Raw genomic sequence first — 15,691 nt, 5'->3', positions numbered from 1 at the left:
TCTGATTTCCCTTTTAAACGGCTCTTTTGTCACAAGTATACAACTCTATGACTCTCCATATAGTCATTAGCGTTGTTTTACAGTCCACTTTACATATTAGCCCTGATTCATATATTATGCTTGACTAACCCGAAGGGTGTTAGCCATTTGCTGCTTATCCAATTAATAAAGGTTTGAGTCGGCCGCGGGTGGTTTACCGGTGTGGGCACCGCCACCTCTCATGGCGGTTAACCCGAATTGGCTTATTAAAAACTGAATTCGGATAATATGTTTTATCGTCGACATAAGCATTACTTTCCCGTAAATATACAGAATATTGGGCTTTTTTAATAATATAAATACCACCTTCTGCCTCGAATAAATTCTCTCATCTCCTTCTTTTCACCACATCCACAACATTCGAACTTTTTAAAACTTTTTTTTTCCTTTTTTCCTCTGCTGACTTTTATTGCCTTTTTTGGTTTTCACTCCTTTTTCGTCACTTTTTCGGGTATTTTCGATCGTCATTAAACCGACAATATGCAATTTTCCAAAATTCTCACCATTTTGGCCTTTAACGTTTCCGTTAACGCTTTGCCCGCCGGCGGTTTGCCGGCCAATTCACAAAACGCTGTTAAAAAATACCACTGCCCCCCTCGTGGTTTTACCACCAACCATGGCGATTTCGCTGTTCGGTTTAACGGGTTTAATTATTCAAATATTAAAGCCAATTTTTATTGTCCAAACTGCAAATATACGGGTTATAATTGCAACGATGGGTAAATAAAACCCCCACCCATTTTTTACAATTTTAACCGAATAATTTGTGGTTATATTATTAAAATATTAAAAAGCTGGTATAATATATACAAACAAAATTGGTAAAAAACATTGGGGAAATAATAATTTTAACTATTATATTAAATACAAAAAAGGACCAATGCTGCGATAAAGGACCTTTTGTGTAATAATTATTAAAAATGGTGTTTGGCTTGTTTAATTTACTGTACGTTTTGTTAGCAATAAACGTGGTTTGCCCTGCGACCTTTACGGTTTTGGTTTTAAAAATTAAACGCGTTATTACAACGAAAAATTAAATACATTAACATTATATACCTATTTCGTTAAATTCCAACTATAATATTACATCCACGATAAAATAATAATCCTTGTAAATATATGGATAAAATAGCAAAAAGGTATTTTTAATATTTAAACTGGACCACCCCTGCTTCGTAATAGTGGACCGGACGTTCCATATACCTTTTAGCCATATGGCTTTTCGGCCAATCAAATCGGCCGAAAAGATCGCGCCCGTTCTAATCTGAGGACATTTTGTCGATTATCGCCGCATATAGAGGTAATTGCACTGTATGCGCAGCGTCGATACAATTAAAATACTGTGTATTTTTTTTATTTACGAATATTTAATTAAATAGAAATGGGGGAAATATATTAAAAGGATCGTTATAAAGCCCCATATTAAGGCTTTTAAACAGTGTACAAAATTTATTATTATTCGTTATATGCAAATTAAAATAAAAATAAATATTATAATTAATATTTTTAACGCCTTATTTGAAAATTTTTATATAAATAATAATATACAAGCTTTTTATTTTTATATAATAATATATATATAGTTTTATTAACATTTATATATAAACAGTTTTGGTAAATTGTTATTCGTTACTTTTTTATTAATATAAATATATAACAAATTTAATATCTTATATAAATATTTAAAAATTAACATATATATTAATAAAAGGTTTTATAAAGTAAAAGTCTTATATTAATTATATATATTAATAAAATAACGGTTATTTCTGTATTTAATTTAAAATAAATCTAAAATAAATTTAAAAAATATATATATTTTATTGAATTTATATATAAAATACGCAATTTTAATAATATTAGAAAACTTTTCTCACGTGGACCTTTTTTTATACCGGTTATTTAATCGTTAAAATTGGTAAAAATATAAGCCCGTTTTAATTATAAATTTTACTAAAAATATTTATTATTTTATTTATTCAAATTTTATACACCTTATATTACGTAATATATTAGCTAAAATTTATATATATATACCACCCCCCACGTGTAAAAAGTTTTAAATTACATGCAAAAATTAAATATAATTAAAACAAATTAAAAAAATCTAAACTTTTTTAAAAATCCAACCTTTATTTAAAATTTAAAGGCACCTATATTTTAATTTAATTAATATAATTATTAAAATATAAAATAAATTGTTGTTAATTATTTTATTAATTATTATATCTAACGTATAATTCGTATTATTTTACGATTTTTATTTAATTAATTATAACGGAATATTAATCGCCGAATTGGCGAAATTACCTTTATTTGCGACGAAAATTGTTAAATTATTGTTAAATTTAAATTAAAATAATTTTTAATTGGATTTACAAAAATAAATAAAATTACGAATTAAATTATGGTTTAATTAATGGAATTTACATTTAGGGATAAATTTTAAAATTAATTATTATTAAAATTATAAAATAAAAGTATAAAACCGTTATTATTCGCGTTAAAAAGGTATTCATATAAGGGAGGGTCACGTGTGTCCGCGTCGTTTTAACACGTTATATAATACGTATATTTAACACGAATTCGTTATATTAATATTTGAATTAAACCCCTTTATAATTATAGGGTGGATAAATTTTAAAATTTATCCCTAAACGTAACTTTTATTAATTAAACCGTAATTAAATTCGTATTTTATTTATATTCGTAAATTTAACCAAAAATTATTTTAATTTAAATTTAAAAATAATTTAACAATTTTCGTCGCAAATAAAGGTAATTTCGCCAATTCGGCGATTAATATTCCGTTATAGTTAATTAAATAAAAATCGTAAGATAATACGAATTATACGTTAAATATAATAATTAGTAAAATAATTAACAACAACTTATTTTATATTTTAATAATTATATTAATTAAATTAAAATATAGGTGCCTTTAAATTTTAAATAAAGGTTGGATTTTTAGAAAAATTTAGATTTTTTTTAATTTGTTTTAATTATATTTAATTTTTGCATGTAATTTAGAACTTTTTTTACGTGGGGGGGAATATATTTATATAAATTTTAGCTAATATATTACGTAATATAAAATGTAAAATATTCGAATAAATAAAATAATAAATATTTTTAGTAAAATTTATAATTAAAACGGGTTTATGTTTTTACCAATTTTAACGAATAAATAACCGGTATAAATTAACGTCCTTATAAATTTAAATTTTAAAAATATATTATATTAATAATTTTATATAATAAGATATAGACTGGGCGGGCCTGAAGTGGTTAGGGCCCTGAAGTGGTCATCTCTCTTTTGCTCTTTAACCATTATAACAATCCAACCGAATACCCGATACAGACCAAATTAAGTACCTATATAAAACCAAACAGCCGCTTTTCAATGGTATAATATATATATTTGTAACGTTAATAACAATCGAAATATTAAACATAATATATATTTGTTATTTTTATTGTTTAAAATTCGAATTAAAATGCAATAGATATAAGGTAAAGCCCGTTAAATAAATTAAATTTCAAATAATATCTAAAATTTTAACCTGGGGTTGTAAAATATTCGGTTATTTTTATACGATTTTTTAAAATAAAAACCATAAAAACGCATATTAAATTAAAATTTAATTTATAATATTTTTGGTTAGTAAATAAAAAAATAAAAAAATTGGACTGGTAATGAAAAAATAAAAACAAAATTACGAATTTTTTGGCTTTAATTACAAAATCCTTTATATGTAAATATTTATTTAAAAATTTTACTAGTAAAATTAATAAAATTTTACTATAGGGATTTTTTAAAAAGAATATTTAAATATAAAAAAATTTAAATATAAATTCAAAAAAATTCGTAATTCTGTTTTTATTTCTTTATTATTAGTACAATTTTTTTACTTTTTTATTTATTAACCAAAAATATTATAAATTAAATTTTAATTTTAATATGCGTTTTTATGGTTTTTATTTTAAAAAATCGTATAAAATTAACCGAATATTCTACAACCCCAGGTTAAATTTTTAAATATTATGTAAAATTTAATTTATCTAGCAGAATTTACCCTATATTTATTATATTTTAATTCGAATTTTAAATAATAAAAAGAGCAAATATATATTATTTTTAATATGTCGATTATTATAAACGTTACAAATATATATATTACACCATTGAAAAGCGGCTTTTTGGTTTTATACAGGTATTAGATTTGGTCTATATTAGGTATTTGGTTAAATTATTATAAAGGTTACAAAAGTAAAGAAAGATGACCATTTCAGGCCCGCCCAGTCTAAAGTGAAATAAATATTATATTTTGTTTTATTTTATTATAAATAAATTAAAATAATAAAATTTATTTTATTATTATAAGTATTTAATGTAAAGGTATATTATTTACCAATATTATTTTATTAAACCGTATATTAGTAAGTATATTAATTATTAAATATTAGTATATAATATTTAATTTACTATATATTTTTATAAATGAAAGAATAACGAATAATAATTTACAAAAGCTTTTTATACCTGGATATTAATAAAATTATATTTTCTATTGTATAAAAATAAAATATTTACATATATTATTATTTATATATAAGTTTTTAAGTAAGGCGTTAAAAATAACATTATTATTCATTTTTAATTTAATATTTACGCACCGTATATATGTTACGATCAAGGTATCGGGGTAACCGGTTCTTATGGTAAAATACAGTGGGTTAAAGCAATTGAGCGTCTTAACTGGATAACTGGGTATTTTCGATAACTGGGGTGAAATTTATAATCGGTTTTAAATAAATATTAAGGTTAATTAAAGTTTAATTGCTGTTAAACAATTTTAAAATCGAATTTATTTACATGGTAATAAATACGTTTTATATAACCTATATTTTTAAATATAATTTTTTTTAATTTGTTTAATTTGTAATTTTTAATTAAAATTTTACAAATTATAAAAATCCGTTCCTTTGGCCGTTACGTGAAATTACGTGAAATTTCGTGGCTTTGTTTTTAAATAATCGTCGTTTTACCGGTCGGTATTTTTTTTGGGCGGGTATTATTAAAAGGGGTGTAATTTTATCTGGTTTTTTTGGTACCGGCCCAATTATTTGGTCGTAATATTAAATCTTCTTTTTTTTGGCCAAATTCCTTTGGTTTTAAATAATTTATATTTTCCTAATTTTTATTTTTAATTTTGTTTTTTTTTATTAATTTTTTTTTTACATTATATTTAATCGCGTTACCAAATTAAAATTTGGTCGCTCGTTAACGGAACGTCGCCACGTTTTTTTTGCGTTTTTTTTTTATTCCGTAAATATGCTTTTTTATTTTTATTATAAATCGCGCGGTATAATACGTTACGTTATTTCGCCGTAAAACTTTTCCCGTTACGTTAAATATTTTCGTGTTAATTGGTTTAATTACGACGTATTGGGGGTATTTAACGCCCAATTACGTAATATCGGTCGGTAATATTCGAAATTAAATACGGAAATTAAAATTTTGGAAAAAAATATTTTAACGGAATAATAAAAAATTTAAAGAAAATAATTAAAATTATTCCGTTTACGGAAATAAAAAAAATTGTGGTTTAAAAAATAATGCGAATTATATTTCGCGGAATTAATAATTTGGAAAAATTGGATTGGGTGGAACGTAAAAAGGTAAAATAAAAAAACGGCGGCAATTAACCGAATTTTTTTTTAAAATATTTTTGAAATTATTTTTTCCGGATTTTAATTTTGTTTAAAATTCGATTTTTCCGATAAACTTTTTAAATTTTTCGTTATTGGATAAAATAAATATTTTTATGTAATATTCCGCTGGTAAATTGTTTTTTAGTGTTTTTTATTTTATATTATATATTAATAATTTTTTTGTAAATTCTTTTGGTGGTATAATTTCGAATTTTGGTCGGTTTTTAATTTTTAAAAATAATAAATAGTGTTTTTTTAAATTATTTTTTTTTTGGCTAATTTATTCGCAAATCCAATTTTTAATAATATTAACGGAACGGTTTCTAATAATCCTAAAAATAATTAAAAAAATTTTAAACATTTTTTTTATATTTATAATTTTTCGATTTAATAAAGTATTTTGTTTTGCCGTGGTTTTGTTTATGGTCGAATATTCGTTTTATTTTATAGGTTTTTTGTGCGTTAATTTCGATTATTTTTTATATAATAATACCGTATAATGCTGGTTCCAATAATAATATATGGAATATTGGACAAATTTTTATAATATTTGGTAACGATAATCGGTAATTGGTATCGTTAATTTTTTTATTAATTTTAAAAAGTCCAAATTTTTTAAAATTTAATTTGCTATTTGGTCGCTGTATTTTAATATTACGTCGAATAAAATAAATATTATTTCCTTTTTTAAAGGATAATCCTTTTATCCGATATTAATTGGCGTATTTTATTATTTTTTTTCGTACGAATTTTAATTTTTGTTGGAATTTTTTATGTAATTATTATAATTTGTTTATTTGTTTATCGGCCCGTGGTGCCGTAATAATTATTCTGGGTTTTTCGTATATTGTAGGGTTAAATCCGTAATTGGCGTAAAACGGGGTTATTTTGGTATTTTTATTTTTTGAATTATTATAGGCGAATTATATTATAAATAATAATTGTATTTAATTATTTTATTTATGGTTTACGTAATATTTCAAATATTGTTTAAATATTTGGTTGGTTTATTTTATTTATCCGTTTATTTAGGGGTAAAATATTGTTAATAATTTATAATTGGTTTTTAATTATTTTATTAACGATTTTTAAAATCTTAATATAAAAAATTTATTTTTATCGGTAACGATATTTTTTGGTAATCCGTAATTATTAATAATTATTCGTAAAAATATATAAACGATTTTTTCGGTATTATTATTTTTTTTATATGGTAAAAAATAGGTATATTTGGTAAATTTATCCATTATAATTAATATATTATTATATTTAGTTCGTGTAAATGATTTTTTTAAAGGTGGTAATTTAATAATAAAATCCATTATAATAATTTGCCAAATTTTACCGGGGGTTGGTAAAAATTGCAATAATTTATAAAATTTGTATTTTGCGGATTTGGTTTTAGCGTAAAATTTGCAATTTTTAATGGTTTTTCGTATTTTTTGTCGTGTTTTTTTAAAATTATAATATTATTTTAGCCGTTTTTATATTTTGGAAATTTTTTGGTGTCCGTGGGCTTTATTTTCGTGGATTTTCCGTATTTTTTTTGGTGTAATTATTATATTTATTATTATAAAATTTCGGTGTATTGGTAAAAGGTTTTCGTTTTCGTTTATTATAAAAATAATACGTGTTTTTTTTAATACGGTATTTTCGTGGTTTGGTTTTCGGTTAAAGGTATCGGCCCTATTATTTTTTATTTTTTTTCGGTAAATAATTTTAAAATGGAATTTTAATAGGAATTTTAACCATTTAATTTATCGTTTATTTAATATTTTATTAATAATAAGATAAATTAGGTTTTTATAATCCGTATAAACTAATATTTCGTATTTAATTCCGGATAATTGGGGTTTTTATTTTTCGAATATTTAAATAATAGCCATTAATTTTTTATCGTGTATTTGGTAATTAAATTTTGGTTTATATAATTTCTATAAAAAAAAGGCGCAAAAATATAATTTTTTTTTTCGTTTCGTTGGTTAAATTATTCTCCGATTACGTAATTGAATGCGTCGGTTTTAATTTCGAAAAATTTTGTTAAATTTGGTATTTTGAAAATTGGTTTTCGGGTTATTACGTTTTGTAATTATTTAAAGGTTTGTTACGTTTATTCCATTTATTGGAATTTTAGGTTTTTTTTGGTTATATTGGTTAATGGGGTGGTAATCGCGCCGTATTTTTTAATAAATCTTTTGTAAAAATTTACAAATTTAAAAAAAACTCGAACGTTTTTTACGTTTTGCGGTTAAAATTATTTTTTTATTATTTGGATTTTTAATTTTTCCATCCTAATTTTTCCAGGAACGATAATGTATTTTAAAAAATTAATTTATTTGCTGTAAAAAAAATATTTTTTTGGTTTAATTAAAAATTTAACGTTTTGTAATTTTCGTAAAATTGTATAAACGTATTTTTTATATTTTTCCACTATTTTGGAAAAAATAAGAATATTATCTAAATAAATAACGACGAAAATATTTAAACATTTTTTAAAAACGTGGTTAATTATAGTTTAAGAAATTATTAAGACGTTAATAAAACCGAAGGGTATTATTAGGTATTTATAATATTTTCGCCTGGTACGAAACGTAATTTTTTATTTTTCGCCTTTTTTTATACGGATTAAATTATATATTTTTTTAAAATTTAATATCGTAAACCATTATATTTGGTAAAATATATTTCGGAGTTTTTTTATTAATGGAAATGGGTAATAACTTTTAATAATAATATTATTTAATTATTTGTAATTTACGTATAATCGTAATTTTCCGTTTTTTTTTGGTACGAAAAAGATTGGATATTTTATTAATAATATCGATGGTTTAATATAACCTTTTTCGAAACTTTTTACGAAATATTCGTTTAATATTTTTATTTATATTGGGTTTAAACCGTATATTTTGTGGAATTTTAATTGGGTTTTTTTTTTTAAATGGTATTTCGTGGTCGAATGGATTATATTTGGGTAATTTTATTTCGAACTTTTGGTTTAATAATCGTATGTAAATTTGGTATTTTTTTGGAATTTTGCTGTTTTTGGTTTATTTATTTATATTTGGTATTATGGGGTTGGATTAGTTTTAATTTGTGGATAATTGTTTTTTTTACAGTATTGGTTTCGGGTTTGGTCGTTTTTTTTATAAATACGCCATTTATTTTATTTAATTCGTCCGTATTTTATATTTTTTGTATAAATTTTTATATATTGTAAATTGTTTAATAATTAAATATTTTTTCCATTAAATTTGGCCGGTTGTCCAATTTATTTTGGGGTTATTTTTTTTAAACCAGGGGATTTTTAAAATTATATTTTTATCCCTTATTTCCGTAATATCCAAAATAATTTATTTTTTTCGTCCTTAATTTTCTATTTAAAAATATACGGTTTTTATTTTGATAATACCGTTCCCGTATAAAATTGCTTTTTTTCCACGGTTTACAATTAATATGGCTTTTTTTTATTATTAAAATATTCGTCGTTCCGTTATAATTTTTGGTAATATATAATTATTTTGTATTTTATTATTAAAAAATATTTATATGGGTTTTCCATCGAATTATATATTAAAAAATATATATTTGTATTTTATTACCGTATTTTATATAACGTTTAAGGTTTTTTATTCCGTTTTTATCGTCGTTATTCGGTATTTTGTACCGTTTAACTGTTTTAATTTTTTAATTTATTGGATTCGCGTTTTGGGTCCTTGTTTTTTTTTATTTTGGGGTGGAAGGTTATTTTTTATTTTAATTTTGTCGAATAAATGTTTGGTTGGTACAGGTATTTTACGTACGTTTGTGGACGTTTATTTATTTTTTATTTTCGGGTTTTATATAATTTTAATTATGGGTACAGGTATTTGGTATCGTTATTTTCGTGCGTGTTAATCCTATATTTTAATTAATATATGGATTTTATATATATTGCGGGTGTATTCGTATTATAGGAAATTTGGTTGATTATAATATATTATAAAATATTCGTCGTATAACGTAAAAATAATTATTAATTTATTCCGTAATTTAATTTGAATTTCCTAATTGGGTAATTTTTTAATTATGTAAATTTTGCTAATTTTTATAATTAATCGTGGTCGAGGGAAAAAGTTGTGGTAAATTTTTTTATTTAGGTGGATTTCGTAATTATTTCGGAAATATTTGGTCCAAAAAACACGTGGGTATTCCGGATATTTAATATTAAATATTGGGTGGTTTTTAAACGTAAAATCCGGGTTTTTTAAAAGGTTTTACCTTTATTACACCGGGTTATATTTTGGAAATTGGATTAATTAATTATTTCGGTATAAATTAATTTGTTTTTTAACGTATTTATAAAAATTATTGGTTTTTTCCGCGTTATAACGGTTTAAAACTTTTTTTTTTATCGTTTAAATTTTTTTTAAAATATTATTAAAAGATTTTTCCGTTAAAAATTAATTGGTTATTTTAATACGGTGGGTTTATTCCAATGGTTTTATATCGGATTTTTTTAAAACGTTCGAATTTGTAAATTCGGGTAATATAACGTTTTATCGGTATAAATTGGTTAGTGGCTTTATTTTTGTGGGTATTCGGTTTTTTATTGCCAATATTCGGATATTTTTTGGTTTTTAAGGGTATTATACGGCGTTTATTTTGGAATTATTATAAATTATATTGGTTAAATTATATTTATTAATGGTTTATAACGTTAAATTTTTGTATTTTTTCGGGTTTATCCCTAAAATCAAGGGTAAAACCGGGGATATTATTTTAATTTTTAAAGCAATTTTTAATAATATGCCCTATTTTATTATATTTAAAATATTTGCCATTTTTAGGGTTTTTACAAGGTTTTTTATATTATATCGCGTTAAAATTTATGGGTCCGTTATACGTTTTATATAAAATATTATATTAACGAGGCGGTTTGGGGTGTTGGTATTTGCGTCCGGTATTGGTTTATCGTAAAATTGGTCCTTATACGCTGCGTTTTTCGCGTCGTTCCAATTTTTTTTCGTATTATCGGTTGTTAATTTTAATTGTTAATTTTACGTATTTAATTAAAATGTTGGGTCGTTTTTTTTTAATAAATTCGTTTTTAATTTTTTTTTTAAATTCCGTATAAAAACGTTTTATTAGGGTTTCGGGGCTTTATAATAATTTAACGGTAATTTATCAAAATTTACTGGTATATTTAAATATTAATTTAACTTGGGTAAAACGTATCAATTTACGTTTAACCGTGCGTTTTTCGTTTAGATTACCGAATATTTTTTTAAAATATTTTTCGAAATTATTGTAATTATCGAAAATGCGGTTAATTTTAATTTTACGGTTTTCTTTTATGGTCCAAATAATTTTACAATATAGGTTTAAACCAAACGAACGCGTCGCTTTTTAAAAACAAAATTACGTAGGCAATTTTATTTACATTATTATCGAAATTATTTTCGTTAAAATGTAAATAAACCCGGGTTTCCGTAAAAAATTTTTGTAAAATATCTATAATACCGTTAAAAAGCGTAAATAAAAGATATTTAATGCTGTTTTTATTAATTCGGTTAATTTATTCGGTTATTTGTTTTTAAAATTGTCGATTTTCGGTTTGGAACATCGCGACCATTTAACGTAAAATATTAACGCTGGCCGGAACGTTAATAATAAAAAAGGTTTAAAAGGTGGTTTTGTTGGAAAATATTATTTCGGCGGTATTATTCGGTATATTTTAAAATAAAATATTGAACAAAAATAATTAAAATATTACAATTAAGGTATTGGGGTAACCTGTTTTTATGGTAAAATATAGTGGATTAAAATAATTGAACGTTTTAATTGGGTAATTGGGTATTTTCGATAATTGGGATGAAGTTTATAATCGGTTTTAAATAAATATTAAGGTTAATTAAAATTTAATTGCTGTTAAATAATTTTAAAATCGAATTTATTTATATGGTAATAAATGCGTTTTATATAACCTGTATTTTTAAATGTGATTTTTTTTAATTTGTTTAATTTGTGATTTTTAATTAAGATTTTACAGATTATAAAAATCCGTTCCTTTGGCCGTTACGTGAGGTTACGTGAGATTTCGTGGTTTTGCCTTTAGGTAATCGTCGTTTTGCCGGTCGGTATTCCTTTTGGGCGGGTGTTATTAGGAGGGGTGTGACTCCACCTGGCCTTTCTGGTACCGGCCCAATTATCTGGTCGTAACAATATAAATATAAGGTTTTATAATAATAATTTTCTTTTATTTCTACCATTTTTATTTAATTAAATATTTATTAATAAACAAATATATAATGTTTTAATTATATCGCCGTTGCATATACAGTGCGCGCACAGTGCGTCTACTGTATAACTTCCGTCATTCGCGATGATAATCGATAAGATGTCCTCAACTTAAAACGGGCGCGATTTTTTCGGCCGATTTGATTGGTTGAAAAGCCATGTGGCTGAAAGGTATATGGAGCGCCCGGTCCACCCTGCAACGCAAGGGGGTCTAGTCTGAGCACTGAGACTATACATTGAGATATTTAATAAATTAGCATTGCCTGCCTGTCTGTTTAACCATAAACCGCGATATTACGCCCAAGATAAAACATTAATCCTTATAATGTAGACGGAAAAGAATAGCAGCAAGGCATTGAGGGAATTTTGCCACTGGTATGGAAGCATTTCCGTTTGTGCTTGTTCCACTTATATAATGGGTGCGTGGACTTATTGTGAAAAGAGAATTGTACTTACAGTTATGAATCCTTACTTTTCTAAATAGCACAATTTGCGTCAATACCGTTTATCCGACTAACGACCTGCTTTTCCTTTTGATCTTCATCCAAAATCCACTTTCCCAACTTTATAATCTTTACAATCCACTTTTAACAAGTCCTCGTCTTCCAGGCCCTTAATGTCTCCGTCGATGCTTTGCCTACCGGCGGTCTTCACGGCAGCTCCGAGAATGATGGACAAGTGGACTCTCTTGAACCCCAAACACTACATAGAGTTCTTGAATGTAAAATGGCAGAGTACAAGGAGGAATCTCGTCTCGCCCCAGTACCAGGTCTCCGCCGCAAGTTTTGGTCTTTTACCCGCTAGCTGGCCCCGTTGTGCCCGTTGTCCCCGTCGGAACCCGACAGGTCCAGATAGCCCGGAATTCCCCGACGATGCTGATTTCCAAAAGCAAAGCGCCCTTCGTCCCGCTTTCAGGGACTTCTCCCCGGACGTTCGGGCCTTGAAACATAGTGCAGGCTCTGCTGTCTTTCAATTGAATCGGCGATAAATGTCAATATAATTAAATGTGTATGAATACCCTTTATATGAAGGTGACTCCCAGAAAGTCTTTTTACATTCTTCAAAGGGCTAAACACTTTTGACTTGAGACAGTCCCACTACGGTCGCTTTCTTATAGTTTTGATTCCTGCTGTCGCTTCATCGATTTGCCTGTAAGCTTGCCGTTTGTAGGTAGATTCCCGCATGGAGTGGTGTTGAACATAGAAAAATTGTAACTGTTGCGGAGGGCAACAGAGCACTAAAAGCGAGAAAACGAGACGTCACAATTCAGGTGACTGCTTCAGGGGCATTATGAGACCACCATGGCTGGGAAAGCTCCTTATTTATATTGGAGCCGGCTTACAAACCACTGTTTGCAGATCTGGGGACAACTGTGCTAGTTAAAGTGAGCGAGTTTGACTTCAGCGTCCAGAGACGCAGGTATGACGGGGATGGACTTGCAGGGCATTGATATTACTTACATAAAATTATAACAGTGGAGACTCTAAAATAAAATAAAAATTGTATTTTCAGTTTCGGACTGACAAGGAACCCAAGAGATACAAAGTAAAGCTCTCGCATCACGCGTTTATACCAAGCCCAAGCCACGTACCACGATACCAGACAAAAAACAGCCACCCCTTGCCACCGTATATATATTCGTAGACCTCTATCAATCTAACTTTTCCGCGGGGAGCTTCAGGTGTCTACCGCATAGTAGACTTTTTTTTCTTGTTTGTTGCTAAAACTATTACCTAAATCGAGAACGCCCACAACGCCCACAGCGCTGTGCTACCTGTTCAGGGATGGTGATCTTTATCCATACCTTTATAATAGGCCACAGCTTGGCTGCCTGATCTCGAAGATCTTGTTCAACTCCAGCAGCATGAATACTGGCTCTATATTAAGCAGGTAGTTGTATAATGCGGTGGATCAAAACAAAATAAACTGCATACTAGTAGTTCAAAGACGGAATGGACTGGACTAGATCCTCGAACTCCCCTCATCAATTATGGAGATATCACCCTTTTAGTTCTTTTAAGTTTACCAAATTTGGAACATTCGGGGAAGTCCGAGGCAGGGGGTATATTTGTCTCACCGGGTTGCCTTGTACATGCTGTAAACTAGAGTTTTTACAGGATTCAAGAATTTTACACTGCCAAGTCCGGCCCTGGCTTGCAATGTATATAATTATATATGAACGAAGACTTTGAAAAAAAAAAAAACATATAAGAGCAAGAGTTGAAACGATAATGTTTGCTCAACATCACTAGTCGATTCACGAAGCACACATACCCCAACCCTATAATCGTTGTATTATTGCTTATTATTTTAGCATTATTCATTTAAACCCAACCGTCACTTATCATCTTTACAATCATGCATTTTCAATCCATCTTCGTTTTGTGTGTCGCGGCAATTCAGCCTGCCTTGGCCGTGTCACTACTGAGCACAATCAGTAATGACAAATGTTTTGTTTCCTCGTATAAATTTACACCAGATGGAAGAAAGGTCATCGAAGCGAGCCAGGCGGCGCCAGGGGATGGCCCAATTACTTTTACCAGTACCAGGGACAATTTCCACATGACAATCCAAATTGATGCAAATTGCGCGCCTAGGAACCCTGACGATATCCAGAAAGAGCTTCCGTCCCACCGTGGGTTCGACTTTTACACGAAGGCCCACAATCTCCCAGGCCTGAACCCCAGACACAACTAGCTCGAGCAGACGCCATCTCGAGCCCATCCTGAAGGCGATACAGTTTTCCGATATGCGTGAACCCCGTCTCACCTAATCGGGGTCGGGGCCTGACCTGAGAACTGTGGCTGTCACCTGAGAGCGTTGTTGGCGCCAGAAAGGCGATAAAAAGTGAAAAGGTTTTGGCATATACACGAGTCGGTCGCAGGCACTTGGTACCTTGTGTTGCAGGGTAATGTCTGTTTAAAACTTAGATAGCTAGCGCTACTGGATTCAATACATGGTTCTACCTGGGAAATTTCCTTCCTAGCTATTTATGTGCTTTCCTGTGTGCGTTTCTTTGCTTATCGTTTTCACCCTGTTCAGTTGGGCACTGAGCCAAGTTGAACAGTAGCAGGTGTCAAGGAACGTTGACCCTAACTATGCCAGCGGAGCGGGAGAGGCGTAGTGAGTAAGATATTGAGTTTTTAGACAGTTTACACCAAAAATCGTTCTTTTCGAGAAACTCAGTTCCGCATGTTTGGATCGCTACAACTATCGAGCGTGTAATTAGACTCCAAATTGTGACGATTAGGCTGACGAACGGGAGGCCGACAGACTCCGCATTTAAACACAAAATTGAAAGTAGAAGAAGGATAAAACGCTACATTCCTATTGTTGAGGTTCAATTTTTTCTCAGCACGCACTCTTTGCTTCGTTGAGTGATGCGCCATGGCCATGCAGTAAGGGCGTGCTTGCTTTTGCTTGCATGCCTAGGTACCTATATTTAACAGGCAAAGGGCTGATTCATGCCATGAATCAGCAAGATATGTGGGCTTCTAGACCTTTTAATAAAAACGGCCAAGTCCGGCCCGGGGTTGCAAGCGGACATGGATAGCTAATAACTAAGATTAAACTATATTTATGGAGGGTTGCACACTCGCTCATACCTTTCAAGAAAAGTCAGACTATAGAGACATTATTCGTATAGCCCTAGAATGCGCCT

General features: G+C 27.9%; 1 protein-coding gene across 1 annotated transcript; it reads left to right on the top strand.

Moving 5' to 3' along the window:
* Positions 1 to 519: 519 nt before the first annotated feature.
* On the top strand, positions 520 to 762 carry PgNI_10836 (uncharacterized protein; the record flags this gene model as incomplete). The annotated part of the gene is made up of 1 exon (XM_031130810.1): positions 520 to 762. The coding sequence occupies one exon, from the start codon at positions 520 to 522 to the stop codon at positions 760 to 762; it is 243 nt and encodes an 80-aa protein (XP_030980004.1).
* Between the last annotated feature and the right edge of the window lie 14,929 nt (positions 763 to 15,691).

This window comes from Pyricularia grisea, chromosome VII (assembly GCF_004355905.1).
Source record: "Pyricularia grisea strain NI907 chromosome VII, whole genome shotgun sequence".
In the NCBI taxonomy this organism is placed as follows: Eukaryota; Fungi; Ascomycota; class Sordariomycetes; order Magnaporthales; family Pyriculariaceae; genus Pyricularia; species Pyricularia grisea.
The sequence above is the reverse complement of the archived record's forward strand: the minus strand, read 5'-3'. Positions and strand labels throughout refer to the sequence as shown.